We start from the raw sequence: 22,754 nt of genomic DNA on the forward strand, positions 1-22,754 counted from the left end.
AGTGACCTTTCCCATTGATTTCCTGTTTCTGTGTCACAGGGAAACAGGTTGGCTAATAGGGCTGTGTTATGCAACAGCATGCAGCTGTAGGCTTTTACCCAGAAATCCTGCCAGTGTTCAACTTGAGGAGATTAAGGTTGAGTGAATGCCCACCCTGATAGTAAATGGGCACTGCAGGGCCATTTTTAGTTATTTTTCACTTTGATTGAAAAACAAAAAAGGAAGGTTTCAAACTTTGAGTGTTCGTTTCTACCCAGGGCTCTGTGGCATTCTACTTCAGTGTGTTTAAGGCGTACAGGAATACCTATTACAAATGAAATGGTGGCATAATGTGTTTTTTTTCTAGCACGGGGTTTTCTTTATTTGTAAAATTCACATTTTTGGATGCAAATTACAAGAGAGCTCAATCAGCAGACTGTAAAATCACTCGTGTTTGCTCTCCATAATTCCTCAATGTAAACAGAAAGGAAATATTTATCTATTGTCTCATCTCGTTGCGTGTGAATGCCAGGACAAACACGGTTAATTATATCCTTGGCTAGGAGAGCTCGCCTGTTCCTTGTAATCCACATGTTTGTGTGTGTGTGTGTGTGTGTGTGTGTGTGTGTGTGTGTGTGTGTGTGTGTGTGGATTATAACTGCTTGAAGGAACACCCTGAGTTGTGGCTCTCCTTGTTCAGCATCGGGTCATCATCTGACTTGCAAAGGAAAGCACTTTATTCTGCTCTGTTGGCTCTTTCTGTATTTAAAGCTGCGGGTTTAATTAGCCCGTACGTGCCGCCCACATTCAGATCCACATTAAACGCAGATGACTACCATTACTCTCAGCAAAGGCACCTGTCCCACTATAATAAATTTGGATTTTTTATTAGCATCATTATTTTCCCCCGTGTCCTCAGTTTGCTCCGGCTACGATACCTGCAGCTCAGCAGGTTTGAGCTCACGCTGCTTTGTGCCAAGGATTTATTTGTTTTACCTTGTTCCCTCAGTTGTGTCGGGCAGATGTGTTTGAGACTGCAAAGACCGTTATTTAGAAGGCTAATATGACTTATAGTGTTGAAGAAGACCAGTCACTACAAAGTGTTCCTGTTACAGGAAAAATGATTCTATGTTTCTTTACCTTCTTTTAAATGTGCAAGCATGCCCTTTTGTCTATGGTTAGATTAGTTTAGAATTATCTTTTTAGACTTTCTCAGCAAAGACATACTGTTTTGGGACATATTGTTTTAGATTGTTTTATCTCTCACAGCTTTCTCCCAGCTCTCTGCTGACGAGACTAGCGCCACATATGGAGTTGTTTATTTTATCTGTTTTGTATTTTCTTATCCTGTTCTCACTGTCTTTCCTATAAAAAGTGCCAAGCCTCTGTACACGTTGTGAGTTGTTCTGAACAGCTTACCCGTGTGCACGTTAAAGCATAAAAAGTGATCTTGTCTCATTGTGTCTTTATTTCTCCTGGGTCTTTTACAGAGTTTTCCCCCAACAGTTCCCATTGTGGATTAAAGACTTAATAATAATAATAATATTTCATTAATAAACTGAGCTACAAGACCAGGAGTAGCATAAACACAAAGTTTATTCAAAAAGTTCCCATGAAAGTGAAAAAACAAACATAATTCTCTTTCTTTTTTCCAGCCAAGCTTTTTTGGGACATTATCTAAGGAGAGAGCAGTGCTGGACAACAGACTGGTAAGTCACCTTTATATCATCTTCAAGCAGCTAAATGATGATGCCTGCAAAGGTGTGTGTGTGTGTGTGTGTGTGTGTGTGTGTGGGTGTGTGTGGGTGTGGGTGTGGGTGTTTTCTTTAAACTGAAAATTCCTGATTTAAAAAATTCCCAAAAAGCAGCAGCAGATGTCTGAGTGTGTGTGTGCATACGTGTGCCTGTGTGTGCCTTGTTTAAAACATTGTTTCAGAGCTGCCTTGCCCTCTAAATATGATGGAATATGTTTTTTCCCCCAAATTATTACATTTTAAAAAATCAAGTTATTCAAGCAGTCCCGTGTCTGGCAGATGGCAAGAATCTTGTCTCTTTGTTGATGATACCGTGTTTTTTGGAAATACAAAGACTTCCTTGATCTCAGTCTTGTCGTGTAATGCAAATTGCAATTGCAAATACCTCAGAAAACCAATTAAGCTGCAACAAAAGAAATGATTACGGCGCGCAGTTGTTTGCCTGGCTATATCTATCAGGGAGGGGAGTCTGTGGTGTCCTGTGCCAACTGGCACATGAGTTATTTAATTACTTAGCTCAGTGGCACCAAATGAAGCCAACAGATTTATGGATTCATCCATTACCCATCTATCAGAAAACAATAAAAGCTTCCCTTTCTGCCCTGTGTACAAAGCGCCCATGTGCAGTGTGACCATCAAGCAGCATCCCCCTGCTCTGTCTGGAGGCCTTTCTCAGCCTTTAAGTAATGGGCTGCAGCAGGTGGGTGGGCGGTCTACTGTTGATTCACAGGTATTGGAGGGCCTGATCATGAAAAACTGTTTAAATCCTTTGATACTGTGAAGAGTCAAAGCTGGTCCAATGCCAGACTGGATTATTGATGTTTGGTGGCACTTGGTTTGGGGGAATGTGGCCAAGTCTTTCAGCTGCTCCGAGGAACAAAGAACTCTTCAGTCTTCATTCAGATCCTGGTTCAAGTTTTTTCTTTTTTCTTTCCCAGGTTGAACAAATATGTTAATGTCCCTGTAACATAACTGCTGTGGTTAAATGAGCTTTTGGGGAGGACAAAAGTACGAGACTAACTTATTTTTTTGGTGCTCTGTAGATCATGATGACACTGAGCTTTGTTGCATTGTGTCACATTTGTGATCTATCTTAGCCTTGGTCAGTAAAGTCCTCAAAGTCTGTTAGATGCTACTGTGTTGATTCTAGAGTCTGTGTTGCGATTGTTGTACATTTTATATTCTTTTAGGATGAACTGTTTATTTCTTTTTGCTCCAGGGTGCATGAGTGAATTAAGTTTGCTGCTGTAAAATTAAAAGTTACAAGCTCGGTGCTGCCACGATTGTTTTTGTTTCCCCCCCGAGTCCAAGGCCTCACAATACTCACACCATAAATATACCTCCCCTCTAAGGTCTGTTGATGCCATGGCAACAGCTGGTAACTCATTATCAAAATACATACTGTTGGGACAAACTAATTTAATACTTTAGATAACCTTTCATATGCTATAATTAGATAATTATAAGATAAGTGGATGCACAGATGTGCATGCAGCATTCAACCTGATATGTAGCGAAGAGAGGAAAGAACGTCAAAATCTGTCACAGGTTTTGAAACGTGCCTTTAGTTGCAGCAGAGACAGGATGCAAACAAAAGCAGAAGGTGATAAAAACTAAACTGACAAAACCTAAACTGGGGGGAAACTAGAAACAAGCATAAAGAAACCAAAGACCTGGACATGAGAAATGCAATCAGAGAAACACAGACGATTCAGCAACAAACAGAGGGATAATGAGGGAATGAGACACAGGAAGAGAGCACAGCTGGGAGAAATCACACACAATGAGACACTAACACAGCACACGAGACCGTCAAAGTAAAACAGGAAACATGAGGCAGGCACAGAGACACAGACTTGACACGGAAACAATGACAAGCACCGACATGAAAACACAACTTTATTAGACGTCACACAAGGAACAGAGGCAGAAACCAAGAGACTAGAAACTATAAATAACAATGAAATCCAAGACTATAAATAATTCATAACACAAAGCACCCAGTTACAGAGCCAGGACCGTGACAAAATAATTTAATCCTGGCATCAAGGAATTTCTCAGTCTCAGTTTGAACCACAGATAATGTCTCTTGGAGTTTCCCCTGGAAGAGCTGGAGATTATTAGAGCTTGTGAACCTCAAAATTATTTTGAGGTTCACAAGCTAAAATTGTTGAGATCTGCAATTCCAGGCTTCGTTGTAGCAGGATAATCCACTCAGGTTTCATTTCCCCTGTTTCCTTTAAGTACTGGTATAGGAAAGGTTTCCGTTTCTGTCCCACTGAAATCTCCTTTGGATTTCAGAGTGACCTCACTTGTGGGATGGCACAGGTGGAGCGGGGGCTGGCTGGGGATTATGCAAATCTTTTGCATGCTGAACAATGGCACTCTCAGTGGGACAGTCAGCCAGAGAAGACAGACGCTATGATACCACCACAGCTTTGTGGGATTAATCTAATAATAAAGCCAGAATTGTGCCTAAATCCTAATTGATTTTATTTTACCCTTCATGCACATTGTACTCATTATTGTATACTGAATAAATCCAACTCACAGCTGTGACTGAGTCTGATCACGGGCCTCTATAGGTGAACTGAGGATGCCAACTAGTGCAAAGATGGTCATTTTGTGTGGTAAAGTAGGAAGAGACTTGAGTTTATATCTCGGTGAAGCAGTGCCACATATTTGAATGGAATGTGCTTGATAAATAAATCTCAGCTGAGTTCATTTCTCTGCCTTTCTGGCAAAATTTTCTCTGGCTTTCAGCATCTTGATGTTTAGTCTCAAGGTGCATGTAAAATCAAAGCAAATCACCCACTAATATGGAGCCTAGCACAAATAAGTCTTTGATGTTACTGCCATCAACGTGATGACTGCTGTAATTTAATGACAGATAATTTACTGCAGTCAGTCATGTAGCTCTTTATTTTTAATTAAAAGTGAATAACGAGATGAATAAAACGGCATCAAATGGCTTGTAATGGATTGGGAGCCTTTGACCGTTAATAGGAATGGGTATCCCATGACAACGAAAGCAGGATGCTCACTCAAAAAGAAGTACTGTGAATTTTAATGAAGGGGGATTTTAGTGGTGAGCGGAGTAGTAGTGAGTGAATAATTTCTCTGAGAGACTTCTCACGGGTGCTTTGGGTCTTTCGTGTAATATGAAGGGCTGATCACACAGTCACACAACCCTAATATCTTTTTTTGTTTCGAGACAAGACAAGATCTGGGCTTGTAGAGAAAGATTGGAAACAAGGTTGATTTGCTGGTTGATTATATGCCTTTACCTCTGGCTATGGGCTCTGTGTAGTGTCAAAAAGAATAAGACTGCAGGTACAAGTGGCTGAAATGAGCAAACTACATCCAGGTGACAGAGTGAGGTGCTCAGTTACTCAGGAGGGGATCAGAGTAGAGCTGATCCTCTGAATTGAAATCAGCTGGTTTAGATGGTTCGGGCATGTCCGACCAGCATCAGACCCCTGGGGTGGATCCAGGACACGCTGAAGAGATTATGTCTCTTGACTGGCTCGGGGTATCCCCTGGAAGAACTGGAACTGGTGGCAGTGGATAGGGTATCTCAGCTTAGGCTGCTTCCCCTGTGAGCTGGAACTGGATAAGCTACAGGAAATGGATGGATGAATCTGTTTTTTAAAACATGTTCTTTTAAATTATTCCTTTGTTTGGCTATTGTAGCTGACAAAAAAGGAGACACCTGCCTCGCATAGGAGTGTGGTAAAGTGTTCACCTGATGCTCATTGAGAGATGAGACACTGACAGACAAGGACTGAAACCTGCTGATTCGTCATCCCTACACAATAATTATAATATACCAAGGCGTGGAAGTGATACATTTTAGTCAGGATTGCTTAAAAAGATTATTTCCATCTGCAGTAATTTATATTTGGCAGTCTGACTCCCTTCTGGGATATCCCAGACATTCCACATGCATGTGGAAATCACAAGGCAGGAAGAGCAAGGCAAGGCAAGTTTATTTGTATAGCACAATTCAACAACAAGGTGATTCAAAGTGCTTTACAGAGACATTAGAAACAAGAACAAATAAAAAGCATGATTTAAAATTGAATAAAACAAGCAAATAAACTAACTAACTAATTAACAAACAAACAAACAACAGTATATAAAATCAAAACAGATAAAATCAGTAGTTAAATGTAAGTTTTGAAATTTAAGCTTAAAGTGTGGATTTGGTGCTTTATTCAAATGCAGCTGAGAACAGGTGAGTCTTCAACCTGGATTTAAATAAACTGAGTGTTTCAGCTGATCTGAGGCTTTCTGGGAGTTTGTTCCAGATATAAGGAGCATAAAAGCTGAATGCAGCTTCTCCGTGTCTGGTTCTGACTCTGGGAACTGATAAAAGACCGGATCCAGATGACCTGAGGGATCTGGATGGTTCATACTGGGTCAGGAGGTCATTGATTTATTTTGGTCCTAAACCATTCAGAGCTTTATAGACCAGCATCAGAACTTTAAAGTCTATCCTCTGACGGACAGGCAGCCAGTGTAAGGACCTCAGAGCTGGACTGATGTGGTCCACTTTTTTGGTCTTAGTGAGGACTCGAGCAGCAGAGTTCTGAATGAGCTGTAGTTGTCTGACTGATTTTTTAGGTAGACCTGTAAAGATGCTGTTACAGTAATCAAGCCTAGCAGCAGGAAAACTCAAGTCAGGCATTGATAAAATCACACAGAGCATGTAAGGCGGAGCTGACCTGCAAGGTGCAGGGCTGCTGTATACAGACTGAAGCAGCTTAAATAGTGTACAATATGTTAGAGTTACCTATTTGATGCATAGAAAGGTTTGAGCTGAGCCGTCAGCTTATGTGGGAAGCACTGAGACCAGCAGAGCTTGACTTTGAGGCCTTGATTAAAGAAGCAAAACAAAAGCTGACATGTCGAGATTAATCACGTTAAACGCATTAGTAAGTCATCCAGGAAGATCATGCACACAATGTAAATGATGACATTGGAATTTAATTTCATTTAATGCTTTTCTTATGTTATTTATTGCCACATTAGCAATGCTAATGCTTCATATTGCAAGTAATGTTGCTTCTGGGGGTGCTCCGTTCTGGTGGAGCTGCACCACAATCGGTTTCCACATAATGTAAACACTCATCGTTTCACTAATGTGAAATTCAGCCATTTAACTGATCCTTGTGTGAGCATTTTTTTTTTCTTTTGTCAACAGTCAACAACAAATGCTTCCCAGCAGACACTGAACTCATCTCGGATTACCTACAGGGATTATTTGACAGTGGCATAATCTTTATGGACTTTTGCTTGTCGCAAACCCACATGATCCATTACTGCAAACCATGGAGGCCAAACAGTTTTAGCTCATGGACTACTGGACCAGCCCAATGCGATCGCAAGCATAATGTATTTTTAAAAATATCGTTGTGTTAGTGATGAGTACGGGTACATTTTCAGTACATTCACATCAACAGCAACAAAATAAATGATGAACAGCCAGATGACAAGTGTAACTTTAGTGAAAAGTCTCAGGTTTTCCACATTTTATCAGTCTGACAACATTACATATACATTGCAAAATCACAGTGGCAGTATCTGACTTCCTGATGGAAAATGAGTGCATTTTAAAAATTGTTACTGTCTTCTCTTCTCTTCTCTTTTGGTATTTTGCAAAGCCATCCAGTGGGGCACACTGGAGCCTCTGACTGTGGCTCTAAACCTTACTGAGAAAACTATGATAAGAACATGCCACATGAGTGATGTGTGTATGCTAAAATACAGACGGGTTATATAAGGGCACCAGTTACATAAATATTTTCCTCAAATAAATCAAAAGCCAAAGCATGTTCCTTCAGAGTTCTGATCTTCCTCCAACATCAGCAACCCACTGCTGGGAAAGTGTATCTGAGCCAAAAGCAGAGTGCTGTATCTTTTCTATTTAACCGTTTGTGTCTGTGTAAGAGCAGCAGGAATAACAACAACAAGGAATCCTCTTTGAGTTTATTAAAGCTCAGTACCTGGGGCTCTAAGTCATATTGAGACAAACGGTTGTTTGTTGCTGTCATCTCAAAGAACTCATTTAAGGGTTCCTGAAACAGCATACAATACAGAGATGCTTTCAGGAAGAGTAACAACATAAACGGTAGGAAAGAGAAGGAGATTTGGTGGTTCACAAACACAGCTTGTATTTTCTGAGTAACTGCTGGAACTCTCCAAAGTTTCAAACAATGAGGTCAGTGGATGTACAAGTAATCCCTGCGAGTCCAGAAGCTCAGCAGGCTTCAGAACGCTCTAAACGCTCAGTTTCAAAATGTTATTTTACTTTATTTCAACACAAGAAAAGCAACAAAAAAAAGTGAAATAATAAGTGAAATTACTTTTGTGTTATTCATAATCCTTTTTAGACAGAAAAGTCTAATTTCCCTGTTGTTAAGGTGGATTAGAACAAACAACTTAATTGTTTCAAAGTTGCTGCTGCTCTTACATTTCCAGGAATTTAGTATTTAGAGCTGCGTGGAAATATTTGTTTGTAGATTGTGTTTTTAAAAACACGTGAACGCGGATTCGACACCATATTTACAAAGTGGTTAACTGTGATCCAAACAGGCCAAACTAAAACCTCTCCCTGGTTCAGCAACACGCAGAAACAGATTTGTCTAAAAATACTTGTGAGAATAAATTTTTTTGACACGTCACTTAAATTGCAGTCAAATGGAACATGTAATCCGGTTACAGCCCATATGTGATAAGTACCAGTTGGAGAGTGGATTATTCCAAAAACACCAGACAGTACCACGAGCAGTGACATTTAACACGGGTGGTCCCAGTGGGAATTAAACTGCTGACCCAGGCTGTATTAGCGATCGGCCTCCACATGGCACCGAAGTGCCCTTTGGTGAATTAATTATGCTGATGGCAGATGTTCATAAAGATTTTAAAGAAGTGCTTCCCCCTTTTAAAATAAGGGATGCATGAACTATTTTTTTATTTTATTATTAGAACCCTCCAGTAGTTCTATAACTACCCCCACTGCCCTGTCATGCATTTATTTAAAAACACTGTGATGAGTAGGCAGCTAAATCCCCCAAAAATAAAGAAAGAAGTAATCGCACTACTCTCCAGGTGCAAGACAAAGCTGTATGCAGCCCCAAATCTCTTCAATCTCTTCATACAGCTTAAACAACACAAATAACTTTGTATAAAATATGCTAAGAGATGCTGAACAAACACAGTTACTTTGCCTGAGCAGATAACTCATCTCTCTGTTGAAATCATGCTGTAACAACGTTGTTCTTTTTCTCCCACTTCCTGCTCTTGTCTTCGATGTAACGCCTGTGTGCACACATCCGAATGTTATCTTAAAAAGCATTTTCCTTCATTGAATTCTTGCTCGGGCTTTATGAAAGCTTTGACTTTACGTCTTGCTTCGGTTTTCTGACAGGGTGCCATGAATCAAGCCAAGATCGCAGACGTGTTGCACAACCAAGTCGTCTGCTAACCTTCTGCTGGAATTAGGCTGGGCAGTGTCACACACACATGCCTGCAGATGTTACGTAACCTTGTCATAGCAGGCATCACGTCTCTTCTCGCAGATATCCACACATAGATAAACACTGAGTCATAGGGATGAAATTAACTGGTTCAGAGGGGGAACGTGTTTGGATGTGTTTGTGCTGAACGGTTAGCTCCTTGCAAACAAGTCTCATGGCCTGCTGGTCTTGTGATTATTAGTCACGGCCTGGACGTTGGCCTTAAGCCAGGCTCGTACTTCTTTTACATGTGCGTGCACTCTTACAGATATCTTTGTGAGATCCAGTCTAAGATTTAGAAATCCGAGTGAGTAGTTTTTTTTTTAGGAAAGTGAGTATTTTGTTCTGTTCTAACTTTTTCACGTTCCTCCAAAGGACCTTCAAACGGTTAAAGAGAAGGCTAACATTGGCTAACATTTGGGGCTTCTAACTTAGTTGTAATGGCTAAGGTGAGGATGAGGGTCTAGGGAATATTGCATTCATTGCATGTGAATGAACACCCACTCAAACACATACATGAATAGCAGAGATAACCTCTACATACTCTGAACTAAGGGAAGGAAGTGTATGTTCTGGATGTTATCACCCAGATTAACACTACAAGTGCTGCTTCAAGTGGTGACTGCTCTCCCCTTAAAGAGAAGGATGAAAATAGCAACAGCGCTTCATGGAACATTTATTTGTCGCATAAGGGACGACGATGAAGGTTGTGTCTGCTGTATTGTGATGATGATGATGTAGCACGTTACCTCCCTGACTCTGGAGACATTGTGCATCTTCTGAAGTCTTAAAAACTTCTCTTTTTAACAGGGCATTTACTTGAGCTGCAATTCAAAAAAATTAACGAGTTAATTAATAACAGCTGCTTGGTTTTGAGTTTTCCTCACACGATCCAAAAACCTGTATGCTAGGTTAGTTTGTGATTGTTAATTGGTGTTCGCTGTGTATGTGAGCGGGAATGGTTGTTTGTCTGATGTTTAAGCGACACAGCCTCCAAAATGTGGTCGGCTCTGGATTTCAAATATGACAACGGGGCCTGATTTGATGATAAGAAGCACTGATTGCTGGAACAAGGTCTTATGAGTTCTTCTGTACAAGCGGGAGTCTGTTCCTGCACGCCTCTGAATTTTAAAATTAGTTCTGTATTTTACTGGAAGCCGCTGAAAGAATGGTTAAGAAACAGAATTTAAAATTGTCCTGACAAGAAAAAGTGTGATGCGCTAGTTTTTGTTAGCACCTTAGCTGCTGCGTCCTGATGACTCCAAGCAAAAAGTGAGTTATGCTGTTGTAGTGTAGATGGAAGAAAATGACTAGGATTGACATATAGCTTGTTTTGTCAGATTTTGGCAGTTTTAGATGAAAGAAACAGCACTGTTTGAACTCACAGATGTGAGATTCAGAGTTCTAAAGCTATTTATATTATGTTTGAAATCTAATATCAATGACCTGATGTGGCCTGTTTAGAGTTACTGACTTTCTTAGTAAAACAATCCAGGCCAAAGCCGAGGAACTCTGTGTTTTCAAAGCTGATGTGAAGCACTTATAATAAGAAATCGGTGCATATGTCTCCTTTTATTTTACCAGCATTTATGCTGCCATACATCCTAAAACAACAAAAAAAAACATGGTGTGTGGAAACGCTTCTTTACAAATACAAATAAACATAGCTGAATGTTTTGCATTTCAGGAACTAGACTCTGACGTGAACTCCTGAAGCGGATATTTGTGCGGTGACTCGTGAACTCGATTGCTTTGATGAAAAGCTGAAGTTGAATGTTTTGACTCTGAGTCCTTAAAGCCTTTTCCTTCCACTTAACCTTCCAGCATTAAAACAAAGACCAAATCTGACCCACGACCTTTGGAGTATTATCTCTGACCAAACAAGGAGATGGCTAACTGAGATATCATTAAAGGTCTGGTAGCTTATGAGTGAAGAAGTGGACTGAGAGGGTTTGTGACTCTGTTAAAACTGACATCATTCACTCTTTGACCGCTGCTAGATACATTAGTTTCTAAATTCAAACTTCAAGATTCTTTATTTGTCACGTGCATGGTTATACAGGTATAACATGCAGTCACCTGATACGCTCCTCGACTGTGCAAAGAAAAAAAGAGACAGACAGACAGAACTTTATATACAGTGAATGAATATATACAAAGAGGACATTATGTGCAGCAAGTGTGTGAGTTATGTACATTATATAAATAGAAATAAAATAAAACAATCTGGAAATTTACAGCTTGTATACATTGCGTGGGAATGGTGTTAAAGTGTCTTGTGCTATAGCAAGACCAAAAGGATCAGGATGATATGAATGAGCCTCTCAGTTTTTGTTCAGATGGTGCAGAACCTTCTGCCTGATTTCAGAACAATTCTTTGCTGGGATGCGACGGGTCCTTCAAAATCTGAGTTGCTCTAGTCCAGCATCTCCTGACGTAAATGTCCTGTAGGGAAGGGAGAGCAGTCCTGCAGCAGCGTTCTGCCATACGGATCACAGCTGTGTCAAGGTTTTTTTTTATCCTTGACACAGTTTAAAAAAGAACAGCAATATTATTTGAAGCTTGTTTTTGTCCTTACAACAAATACAGTTCATATAATCCTATTAAAATCCTTGAAATCAAACTTTCTAACACTTTCAATTGCCCTCAGCCCTTGGGTCGTATCCTGTATGCTTTCATCTCAAGGGGTCACAAGTCCAAAAGGTGGCAAACTGCTGCTTTCGGTGGAATACTTACAAACAACTCTGACTGACTAGATTTCTTTCACATTAGGGAATAGTTGCTCTCTGAGTGCCTTAAAGACTGAAAAACACACCTCGCACACTTGACAAACAGTAAATCGCCTTTCCCCCCTGTTAGCTTCCCATGTGACAGAGGGTCCACATTACTACTTTGGTAAGTATGCAGATTTTCTCCCTTTTTCCTCCACTCCCTTCTCTCCAAATCCAGTAATCCAAGAGGAATTGGCTTAGTGACTTTCCAACCTGTCAGGGGAGGGAGGTTGCACAGAGCTGCAGAGAACAGTTTAAGCTGATTAACCCCAATAAGGAGGGTTATCTTATTAAAGCTTGACTTTAGAGGCGGTGTAGGTTGGCTGCATGAATATGACTGAACACAAGAAGTTCATTTACAAATGTTGGCTCAATAAAAGCTTATATAACTTGTTTTCAGCTCCTGAAATCCAACAGGATTTCGGAGTCACACAGTCAGACATACTTTCATCTGCTGTTATTTATGCTGGACAGTTTTTAAAAAACACATTTTGTACTCATTTCTGCATGCAAGTATTTTGCAAAGCAATGTAGTTAAAACTGCATTAATTAAAGGTTTTCCATGTTAAATTCAGCCAAATTTCTAGCATTAACAACAAAGTCAAACTGGAACAGATCCACTATCAAACAAAACTTTGTCTGTTTTTAATATATTTTGTCTTTATGGATTTTTTTGTTTGTGCAAATGTGCGTCCTTATCCTCACAAAATGAAAACAGTTTCCTAGAAGCCTACAAAGAAGATGGAATGAAAACAAGGACATTTGCATTTCATGTTTTTCCAAAAAGGGACAAACATCAGCGAATAGATTAACATTAATAACATTAATTAACATTAATAGATTAACAGCGAATAATAGGATCAACATGGCTGCTGAGAGCCTGTGACAAACCAAAAGCAGAAGTTTGTTTGCACTATTTCCAGCTGCTCCTAAAAAAAAAAAAAAAATAGACAAAACATGTAGAACAAAGTTGAATCCTGGGCTTACAAAGCTGCACAGTTTTCTATAACACCAGACTTGTGCGCTCTGATAATGACTGAAACTGATGCCTGCATCAGACACCTTTATGAGCACAGTGATGGTAGAAACAGTGAGGCTAATGAGTTTAGGCAGTGATCCATAAGCTCTCATATTAGCTGACATTATGGGGAGGAGGCTCCAAGCATCATCTCCTGGTTTTGAGTGAGAAAATGATTAAACCCTTTTTTTCTTTACATTTGAGAAATGCAAAATGGAAAAAGTGCTTGAAAATATAGTCTTAAATCCTGACCCCACATAATAATAATAATAATAATAATAATACCTTTTTCCAAATATCTCTTTTCATAGCAACAAATCTTATCTTAATGTAACTAGATTTACTCAGTAAAACATGAGGAATAGCTGATGAAACTATTCATTTAGCTATTCTGACTAAATCTATTGGTGTGTTATATTTATAGAAAAATGAAATGACATTACATCCATCCATCTTCTTCTGCTTATCCGGGCCGGGTTGCGGGGGGCAGCAGCCTAAGCAGAGAAGCTCAGACCTCCCTCTCCCTGGCCACCTCCTCCAGCTTGTCGGGGGGAGCACCAAGACGTTCTGCAGCGTGTCCTGGGTCTGCCCTGGGGCCTCCTCCCGGTGGGGACTCCTCCCTCCGCAAATCGCTACCTTAATGTGGTGGAGGGGTTTGTGTGTCCCCTATGTTGTCTGGGGGTTTTGCATAGGGTAGGGTCTCCCATGGCAAATTGGTCCTGGGTGAGGGACCAGACAAAGAACGATTCAGAAGACCCCTATGAGTAAAATATCAAGTGAACAGTTCACCCTCCCCGGGATGGGGTTACCAGGGTCCCGGCCTGGAGCCAGGCCCGGGGAGGGTTTCCGAGGGCGAGCGTCTGGTGGCTGGCCGGGCACAGCCTGAAATAGGGACATGGGCCTATCCTCCTGCAGGTCCACCACCCGCAGGAGGCGCCATAGGGGCCGGGTACATTGTGTGCTGGGCGGCGGCCAGGAGCGGAGGCCCTGGTGGACCGACCCCCGGCTACCAAGGCTACCAAATGACATCACAGTGTGCAAAAAAAATAAAAACTGTATAAAAATAATTTATACAGGTATAAATTTTAGATGTCAGCATCTATAGCTGTATTGTCATTTTATATGAAAGGATGTTTTAGGGCATATAGATGTATTCCTGCATACCTAAATGTAACACGTATGAGCTTTGCTGTAGTTTCTGCCATCTTGCAGCCACAATGTCTTTATTTTTCTGTCAAATCATGTCTGAAGCTTGGGGGCGATCATGAGAAAAACAGCTTTTCTTATCACACCCGAACACAAAGCCTCACAAAGAAATCTAGATATTAGAAATTTATGCAATGAAGACGCTCCGGGCAGAATTATGCATATATCGGCTATTAAACAAGGCAGATTTCAGCTCAAACGGGCTAATAAGCAACTGCCTTTGTTTGCCATTTTACTGTAACGAGAAAAAAATTATAATGTAAGCCCCTCAAAGGAGGGGATATTCTCACTTAATATTAAGGGGTCGAACCATGTTTTATTCATGATAAATCATGGCCCGTGGCAAGCAAAGGCTTTTTATTCTGCTAAGTGACATTTGTTAAGCCATTTGTTAAATTGTACAACAGGATAAGGATTTGTAGATTTGCATTCTCTGGCTGGCACAACTGGAGCGGCTAGAGTTTAGAAGTCAATGACAGTTACTGCGAGGACGGCAAAGTCCAGACTAATTAATTAGGGCTGCGACCAGCTCCCTGTTGTTTATAACAAAGGCCACAAACAAGTTCGTATGTGGAAGAAATTCAAAGGTGCAGGTAAATGTGTTTTGTTTTGTTTTTGTGAACTTTCTTTTTGTTTTTTGTTTTTTAGTGGACTGTTTTTGTGCAACCATAAGAAATTAAAACTTATGTAACACACAAAAGTCACACTGAGGTGATGGGGTGGATGGAGGGCTCAGTTGGATGGTTTACACCTTTAGTCATGTGGTTTAGGCAACAAAAATTTAAGTTTGGGAAAAGATTGTGATTTTAGTTGATTTATTAAAGCCATCTTATCCTCGTTCGGCTTCAAATCAGTGGTTACTATGAAGCAACTATGACGTACTTAACCAACAATATAATGCTGTCTTCACAATTAGTTTTGAGTACTTAAATATAACCACAGAAAATCTTTGTATGAAACAGATATTATAGAGCATATAATGGCAGAAAAACATCTGAAATGTGTCACATTTTGTAAATGTGTTCAATTCAGTTCTCAGAGAGAACTTCTGTTAAAGTCTTGAAAGAAGATACTGAGCCTTTTCATAATAAAGGTAATTTAATGCATCTTCTTTAAAAGAGAGGAGAAAAACCATGAATACTAAATAATATAAAATAAACAAGTTAAAAATACAATTTAACTAATCCTTACATTTTCCAATGAAAGCTTCATCTCTGTAACTGTAACAATCAAAAGCCCTAATATGCCAGCCCATATGTTGTATGTACAGGTGTCACGTGGACCTCCGTCGTGTGTGTGTGCGTGTGCTTTAATGGCTTTTGGTTTATCAATAAATAATCATCTTGCTCACAGCTCCCACAGGTGTGGACAGCCACTTATTTTTTCCTTTTTTGGCAGCTTTGCAAAATGCCAACGAGGCTGCTTTCATTGATTTCGAAAGGTCAAGTGCTCAGTTGTTTGCAGAGGCGTAATAAGAGCGACTGTTTTCAGTTCTCTGATCCAAAGGGCCGTATTGTAAAGCTGCCAGATAATTAATGACTCAGTAATTAGCACTTTTATTGTTTGTGCTCATCCATTATGTCACTGTTCCTTTTTCACATTGCTTTGATTGACAGGGGCTTTTTACAACAGGGTGGGGGATGCTTGGATTGTATGCATGTGGCGCGGTGTCTAATTTGCAAACCAAATCTCCAAACCTGCGAGTTATAATGAGATCACTGTGTGGCAGAGTCATATCTATATTTGTAATGGTGTCACACACAATCTGTAAACCAGACATAAAGAAAAATGTGAAAAAGGTTAAATATGGAAGGTGAAATACGGTGTTTTTTTCCAATAAATTGGGCACATAATTTAAAGATACGACCCTCTGAATTTTTATGTTATTATTAGTTTTACTGGAGTTACTGGTGAGAAACGGCTGTGCCAGAAAATGAACCAAAAAAGAAATAAATTTTTCCATCATTTTTTTTAACCAAGTGTCAGCACTAGTCTCTGCAACAAATATATTTCATTTCACAATAAAAGCCACGGAGGTTTGCAAGATGTTTGCAGTGTGAGTTTGGTCTGTGTGAGGGTGCTGATGACAGGGGTAGCTGAAAGAATAACTGGGGCCGGTAGATTGATCCAATCCCAGGCCAGTCTGTTCACACAAATAAACATGATTTTAGAATTTTAGTTTGTGGTTTGTTTGTTTTTTAGTGCATCCATTATATTGTGAAAAAAATAATTTGTTTAGTGAAATTTTGTTTTGTTTCTTTTTCTCCAGTGAATTACATTTAAAATTTGAGTAAGGAGAGTGAGCCCATTACATTACCAAACCTGTAAACAAAGAGCTGTTACGGCTTATTAAAAGGTTATGGATTAATTTGATGTTTCATTTTTAAATATCACTGTTCTCTTCAAGATTGGCATGTAGGGCCACCCCTAGGGCTGACATTTGTCCACTTTGTTCATCTGACAGCCTTCAAATAGAAAGAAATTTGGGACTACCACTAACATTAAACTGGATCATAGCATATAAAAGTGCTCAAAGCCAAACCCTTCCATACAAAACTATTATCCTAGAAAGCAAAAATAAAAAGGTTGCCACGTTTAAAACTAAAAATAGGCTGCAATAAGATGCACAGGTTAAGTGTTTCTGCTTTTTGCATGTGGATTCTCATTAACCTGCTCCATGACTGGCACTAATTTTTTTGCAGCATTTGTCACCATGTGCATTTTTGCTTTTTCCTTCCCTCCTACACTGAACAACTTGCTTAATGTTGTGTGTAAAGAAGCTTGTAGACAATGGTTGTCATGACAGATTTTCCTTACACTTTCAGCAGGCAGGAGTTGGGATGACCTCTCACTGGCTGTGAACTGACTGGAAAATTAACTGCTTCGTTGTTATATAGGCGTACTTGACCATTTCACAGCTGCAGGTTAAAAACCTTTTAATATAGGATTCTACTGTGTTGGATATGTGCATACTTACATGCAGGGTAAGGGTCAAAGGGTCAAAGCTGTGGTGCATGAGTAAAAATGGATGATGAAAGCTAACTGGCTAAAAAAAATTACCGGTAGTCATGCACACAGGACTTTATAATTGTAGATGCTTACATACTCAACACTTTCTTGTCAGCACTGAGACACAGTGTTTGTGATCTGTGTGCTTTTGCCATTCAACCTCATCAATATTCAGACAACCTCCAGTTGAACTCTGTTTGTGTAAATAGCGTGAACTAAGTGAATGGGTTTATGTGTGGCTTTCGTGTATCTTCTATAACATGAAAGCATCTCTCTGTCAGACAGCCCTGTGGTTAAGCACAAGGAAGGAGCGAGCATATTTCTTCTCACTACGACGGCTGATATAAGCCTCATGTTCTGGCTGAGAGCTAAGAGTGGAAGCAAAGTCTGAGAATGAAAACCCATTAAAGATGAAATCTTAATGAGACCCATCGGAGTTTTATGATCTAACAGAGTTGATCAACCAAAATATTCATCAAAGATATTTTAAAATGTGCATGAGCAACCAAGATGCTGATACAGATCAAGATGTTAAAATAAGCTGTGTGATAACCACTTATGAGCTTCTTGGTTGGAAAAGAAATCTAACTCTGAAATACACTGAGAGACAGGCACTGTAGGCAAAAACATGTTTTTATGGAGATGTGGCAGATGTGATATTTTGGGCTAATTTGTTTCCGTAGCATGGCATCTGGCTAAAGTACAAAATGAACAACAAAAAATTCTCCTCTGATAAATCCATACAGTTTCAGTTATATTAAGAAAATTCAACAGTTCTGAAATGAAGAAACATCATCAGTATTTCAGACTTGTTGCTGGAATGTCCTTGATCTGTTATATCACCGTGCAGAGCATTTGGCAGCAGCTGAAGCTTACATGCGTGTGGATGCTTACATACCACTGATAGCTGTACTTTGGCCTCAGGATTATGCGAGTGTGCTGTATGCTGTCACCCGCTCTACCCTTACATGCCATCAGCAACTGTGGAATCCAGTGATATCATGCATGTTCAATGGAAAGAACGAGCTCTTTGAAGACTACATAGGGATTTTTAAAGTGAAGTAGGATAGATTCACCACAAGTTATTTTGAGGTTTGAGGGGGGCAAAGAAAACCCAATAAAATCTCTTCCTCTTGTTTCTCATTTCAAGCCTCATCTCCTGAACTGAATTTGGGGCTGTTACACACGAAAACTCGCATAAGCATAGATGATTGTTCCTGATATTCTTGCAAATACTTATTGTCACCAGATTAGACCCCCCGCCCCTCACACTTTCCCTCTCATAAACAGATAGATTATAATTGTCTTATCTGTCTTCTATATTATATGATACTTTATTCAGTAAGTGTCAGAGTCCAGCAATTAAATCTACATCAAAGACAGCTTCATTAACACTTGCTAACAGCAGCTAACAGCGGCTAACAGCGGCTAACAGCGGCTAACAGCGGAAAAACGAGCAGGATATCCGTAACAAATAATAATGATACTAATATTAACAATAATAATGTACATGTCACTTTTACTAAAAAACTATTTTCAACTAGAAGGGTACTTTTAGTGTATAGACCAACTCCCTTTTCTGTAATTTGAAGACCGTATTCAGGCAGTGGGTTCAGTGTTCGCCTGCACTCCTCTCTCACAGGTTTTAGGACATCATGGATGATCGTTTTGACTTACAGCTTTGTAGCAAACAAACTGAACCAGACTGCTAAAAACAAACTGGAGCTGTCAGGTTCCTGAAGGGTCTGGGAGATTAGGGTAGCTTCTTTTGCTTGACTTTGCTTTGCAGTGGAAATATGGCAAAATGTATTCTAAGCTAACAAACCTATAATAGATTCACACGTTGAACAAACAGCAGTGCTGACGCTTAGTGACTTCACAGAGAAAAATGAGGAGCTGCTCATGTATTTCAAGGACCTAAGCCACTGATAAAAGCTGAATTCCTTTGATATTCTTTCATTGAGGGCAATGACAAAAATACTTTATCGATTAAAAATGTTCAGTTTTCCTTTCAGGGAGGACAGAATTTGTGTCTGTCCTTGCTTATCTCTCTGCTCTGAGGTTTGTCTCATTCAAAATGTTTTCAGTAAACTCATACACAAAAGATAACTAAGTGCAGGGAAGTCTATGTTTTGGAAAAGTTTGAAAGAATTTCTAGGGGTGTGTGTCATTACTTTCTACATAGTGCAGATGGCTGGTTGATTTCAAGTAATGTTTGTTTAAAATAAGGACGTTTTTGTCCTCTCCCTAACCTCTCATCTCCCATTTACTGCTGATGATCCTCTATACAAATATAAAAAAGACAAAGAGATGAGAGGAAACTGACAAAGAGCAAAAAGGGATTTTGTGTCATTTCCCAACCCACTAATAACTCCCTTAGATGGGCTGAAGTGAGAAAAGTGCACCGTCTGCATCCACAGACAGCAGAATGAATAATGGAAGGATCTATGTGTCTGTCTGCAACCCACCCCGCAGTAATGATAATTGACCAATTAGGTGCCAGAAAAGATGTGTAAACACCTGGGGCTCATCCAGAAAGGTGAAACGTTACAAAATAATTAGAGAAAAACAAGACAAGCACTTCATCATTCATGTTTCCTTTGTCTTTTTTTGTCAGGTCATAACTAATAATGTCATGCCTTTGCACATATTAACCCTCTCAGGCTCAAATTAAGTTTTTTTGTTGCTAATGCACAACCAAGTCCTGCAGTGGTACTTCTGTTTAAAAAAAACTCATAAAATATGTATGTGGGGTAATCAGGTTGTTAGTTCTTAACTGTTGCAAATCTGCCTGGAGAGGGTTAAATGAGAAACATGACATGTTATTGTTAACATGGCTCAATCATATAATGCAAGCAAAGAAGCAAGGTGCTAATTGCCTAATAAAAGTTAAGTTTTCACTTATTTTGGCCAGTAAACTGCCAAGGTGTGATACAGGTTGAGCTTGTGCTAAACTGCAAGCTCTGAGGCTAAAAAATAAAGACAAAATAAAATATCAAAAGATGGAAATCACAAAAATTCACATATTAAAAAGATGTATACAACCACCGGAGAGTCAGTTGTTAGTTTCTTAACCCTAAATCAATCAATCAACGTTAGCAGTCTGCTGTGTGCTTTTTCTGGGACCCAGAGGTGACCATAAGAGGTCAGAGTGCTAAGTTATCACCGGTATGGCTGCGCTGTTAGTTAAGCAACATGAGAATAAAATAGTAGAATTTTATCTTTCTAAGTCAAATCCAAACAGGTGAAATATTTTTAAGGATAATATTCATGTCATTCTGTTGATGCTGACACTGGCCTTGTGTGGCCATTAGAGGAACTGCATTTTTTGTGACTACTGCACTAGCTTCTTTAATCTTGAGATGAGGTGTTGAATTGTTAAAAAAAATCAGTTTTAACAGAAATGAACACTAAGAGAGAAATACCTGCATAATGGATCGGCTACTTTAGCTGAATTTACTGTTGGCCACGGGAACGGTTAACGAGGAAATTAACGAGGAAAGGCCCGGCTCAGAGGCAAAAGCACAGCAATAACTAATGAAAGACAGGAGGCTGTTTGTGATTCACTGTTTCTTACTGAATTCATCAGTTCAGGGATTTCAAATGTTGACCTTCCAGCCTTCAGTCCTGACTGACAGCCTCTAAGCTCTGTGCTGACACGACTATTGTCAGAGCACGCTTTGATCCCACCGGACCCAGAATGCATTCATGAATAAAGCAAAGCCCTCTGATACTAAAATGTTTGTGCCAGTTGAAAATCTTTAATAGTTGGGAAAAGGTAAGATCCATTCTTTCACTGTTTATACTGCATGTTGTCTTCTCCTAATTTCTATTCTTTCCTATGTCATATGCCACAAGTTCAGCTACTGAATTTACTCAGTCCAAATGTGGAAGTGTCTTTGGGCAAGGCACTAAACCTAAAGTTGCTTCCACTGACAAATGAGCATCAGAGACCATTCACCATAATATCATTATGAATATCTGGTACATATATCAAATTTGAATTTAATTAAGATTTAAGATGATTTTTTTTCACCATTGCTATTTTGATGTTTTAAAACTGGTTGTGTGAAACTGACTTATGCTTTATTTAATATATGCTGAGGGCTGCTTTCCCAAAGACTTCTATAGGTTTATTTTTATAGCCAAAAGCATCGCCCTCTTAGTGACCAATGGAAAGAATAGAGGTTTAAGGGACTTGTGTGTTTGCTTCACTTTTTGAACCTGCAATTTTTCTTTTATAATATGCAGCTCAAACCACTTCCTGTTATGAACTGCTCTGAAGGGTCCTGGGATTGTTGGGCTGGAGGGTTGGAGTAAACAGAAAAACTGTGGTTAGGGGTTTGTAAGGTTAGGTGAAGAATTCAGTTTCATTCAGTATAAACAAGGCTGCTGGTGTATAAACCTAAATGTAAAGTTCAGCAGTGCAAGTGTCATTACAAGTGCACGATTGCATGATGAAGTCTGCAACTTGGTAACACAATGAGGAAATATTGTTGGTGACATAGTCAACAGAAAATCTGAAATAGCTGTCTTTATATTCATTTTCTCTTTGTGTAGAAATAATATTTGGATCCATATGAACATAATTCATAGCAGAAAGTGTTGCTTTATCAGACTTCCACCTCAGCTTCACTGAGTTTCCACTTGGCTCAAGAAATGGGCAAAAAGTGAGATTTTTGTTTTTGTTTTCATTTTTTGGATGTTACAGCAAGAACTGTTTAAACTTTTCTTTCCCCCTCACATGATAGTATTATTGTTATTACTATTACATAAATTTATGTGAAATTTGGAAAACTGAGCATGCTTGTTTGGGTTGTTTTGGGTTTTTTTTTTTTACAATAAATGGCGGAAAGCTGTTGTTAGAAGGTAAAGTCTCAGGTCTCATGTATTTGGGTCATATTATGCACTGAGCTCTTATGCTTTGAACTCTATGTTCAGATTGAAATCTGCCTGATAATCGGCTATAATGACGCGATGCTCTGAACATATCACATGTCACCTAGATATGAAGTCGCAGCTCTGGCACGAGAAGATAATTATATAAACACTTCTGACTCAGGAGGTTATGTAATGGGCCTTTGATGGCTGCCAAGGATGACGTCCAGCCTGAGCTACTTCCTCCTAGCTTCCTCACATCTGTAGATAAGTGTTCATTAAAGATGATGAAGATGGCAGAAGATTCGTTTTGATGGGCGCGGCGAGCTTACAGTCATCGTGTCTATCACAACGAAGGTCAGGGAGGAGGGTGAGTAGCAGCTGCCATTTATGACATTTGTGCAAATCAAATTTCTGTCAAACACACTGTGAACAAATGACCGTGTCCTCTGAAGCATACAGTCGACACACCATCGCTGACAGAGCATGTACATTTGTGGTTAAATTGACTCGACACAGTGAAAGATTTGAGACCAAAACAGTGGCAACCTTTGGCAGAATCAAGGTGTTTGCTGTGTAGGGATGGGTACCGGTGGTTCTGACATAAACGGTAGTAACC

The 22,754-nt window shown here is 39.6% G+C and overlaps 1 protein-coding gene across 1 annotated transcript in view; it reads left to right on the top strand.

Moving 5' to 3' along the window:
• Positions 1-22,754, top strand: part of rasgef1ba (RasGEF domain family, member 1Ba) — a 124,351-nt gene that overhangs the window by 31,553 nt on the left and 70,044 nt on the right. Inside the window, exon 3 of the mRNA XM_082556069.1 lies at positions 1,635-1,688. Coding sequence (XP_082412195.1) covers positions 1,635-1,688 — 54 coding nt within the window. The remainder of the gene's footprint in view (positions 1-1,634; positions 1,689-22,754) is intronic.

The sequence above is a fragment of the Aulonocara stuartgranti genome, assembly GCF_965226115.1.
Source record: "Aulonocara stuartgranti genome assembly, chromosome: 12".
NCBI classification, from domain to species: Eukaryota; Metazoa; Chordata; class Actinopteri; order Cichliformes; family Cichlidae; genus Aulonocara; species Aulonocara stuartgranti.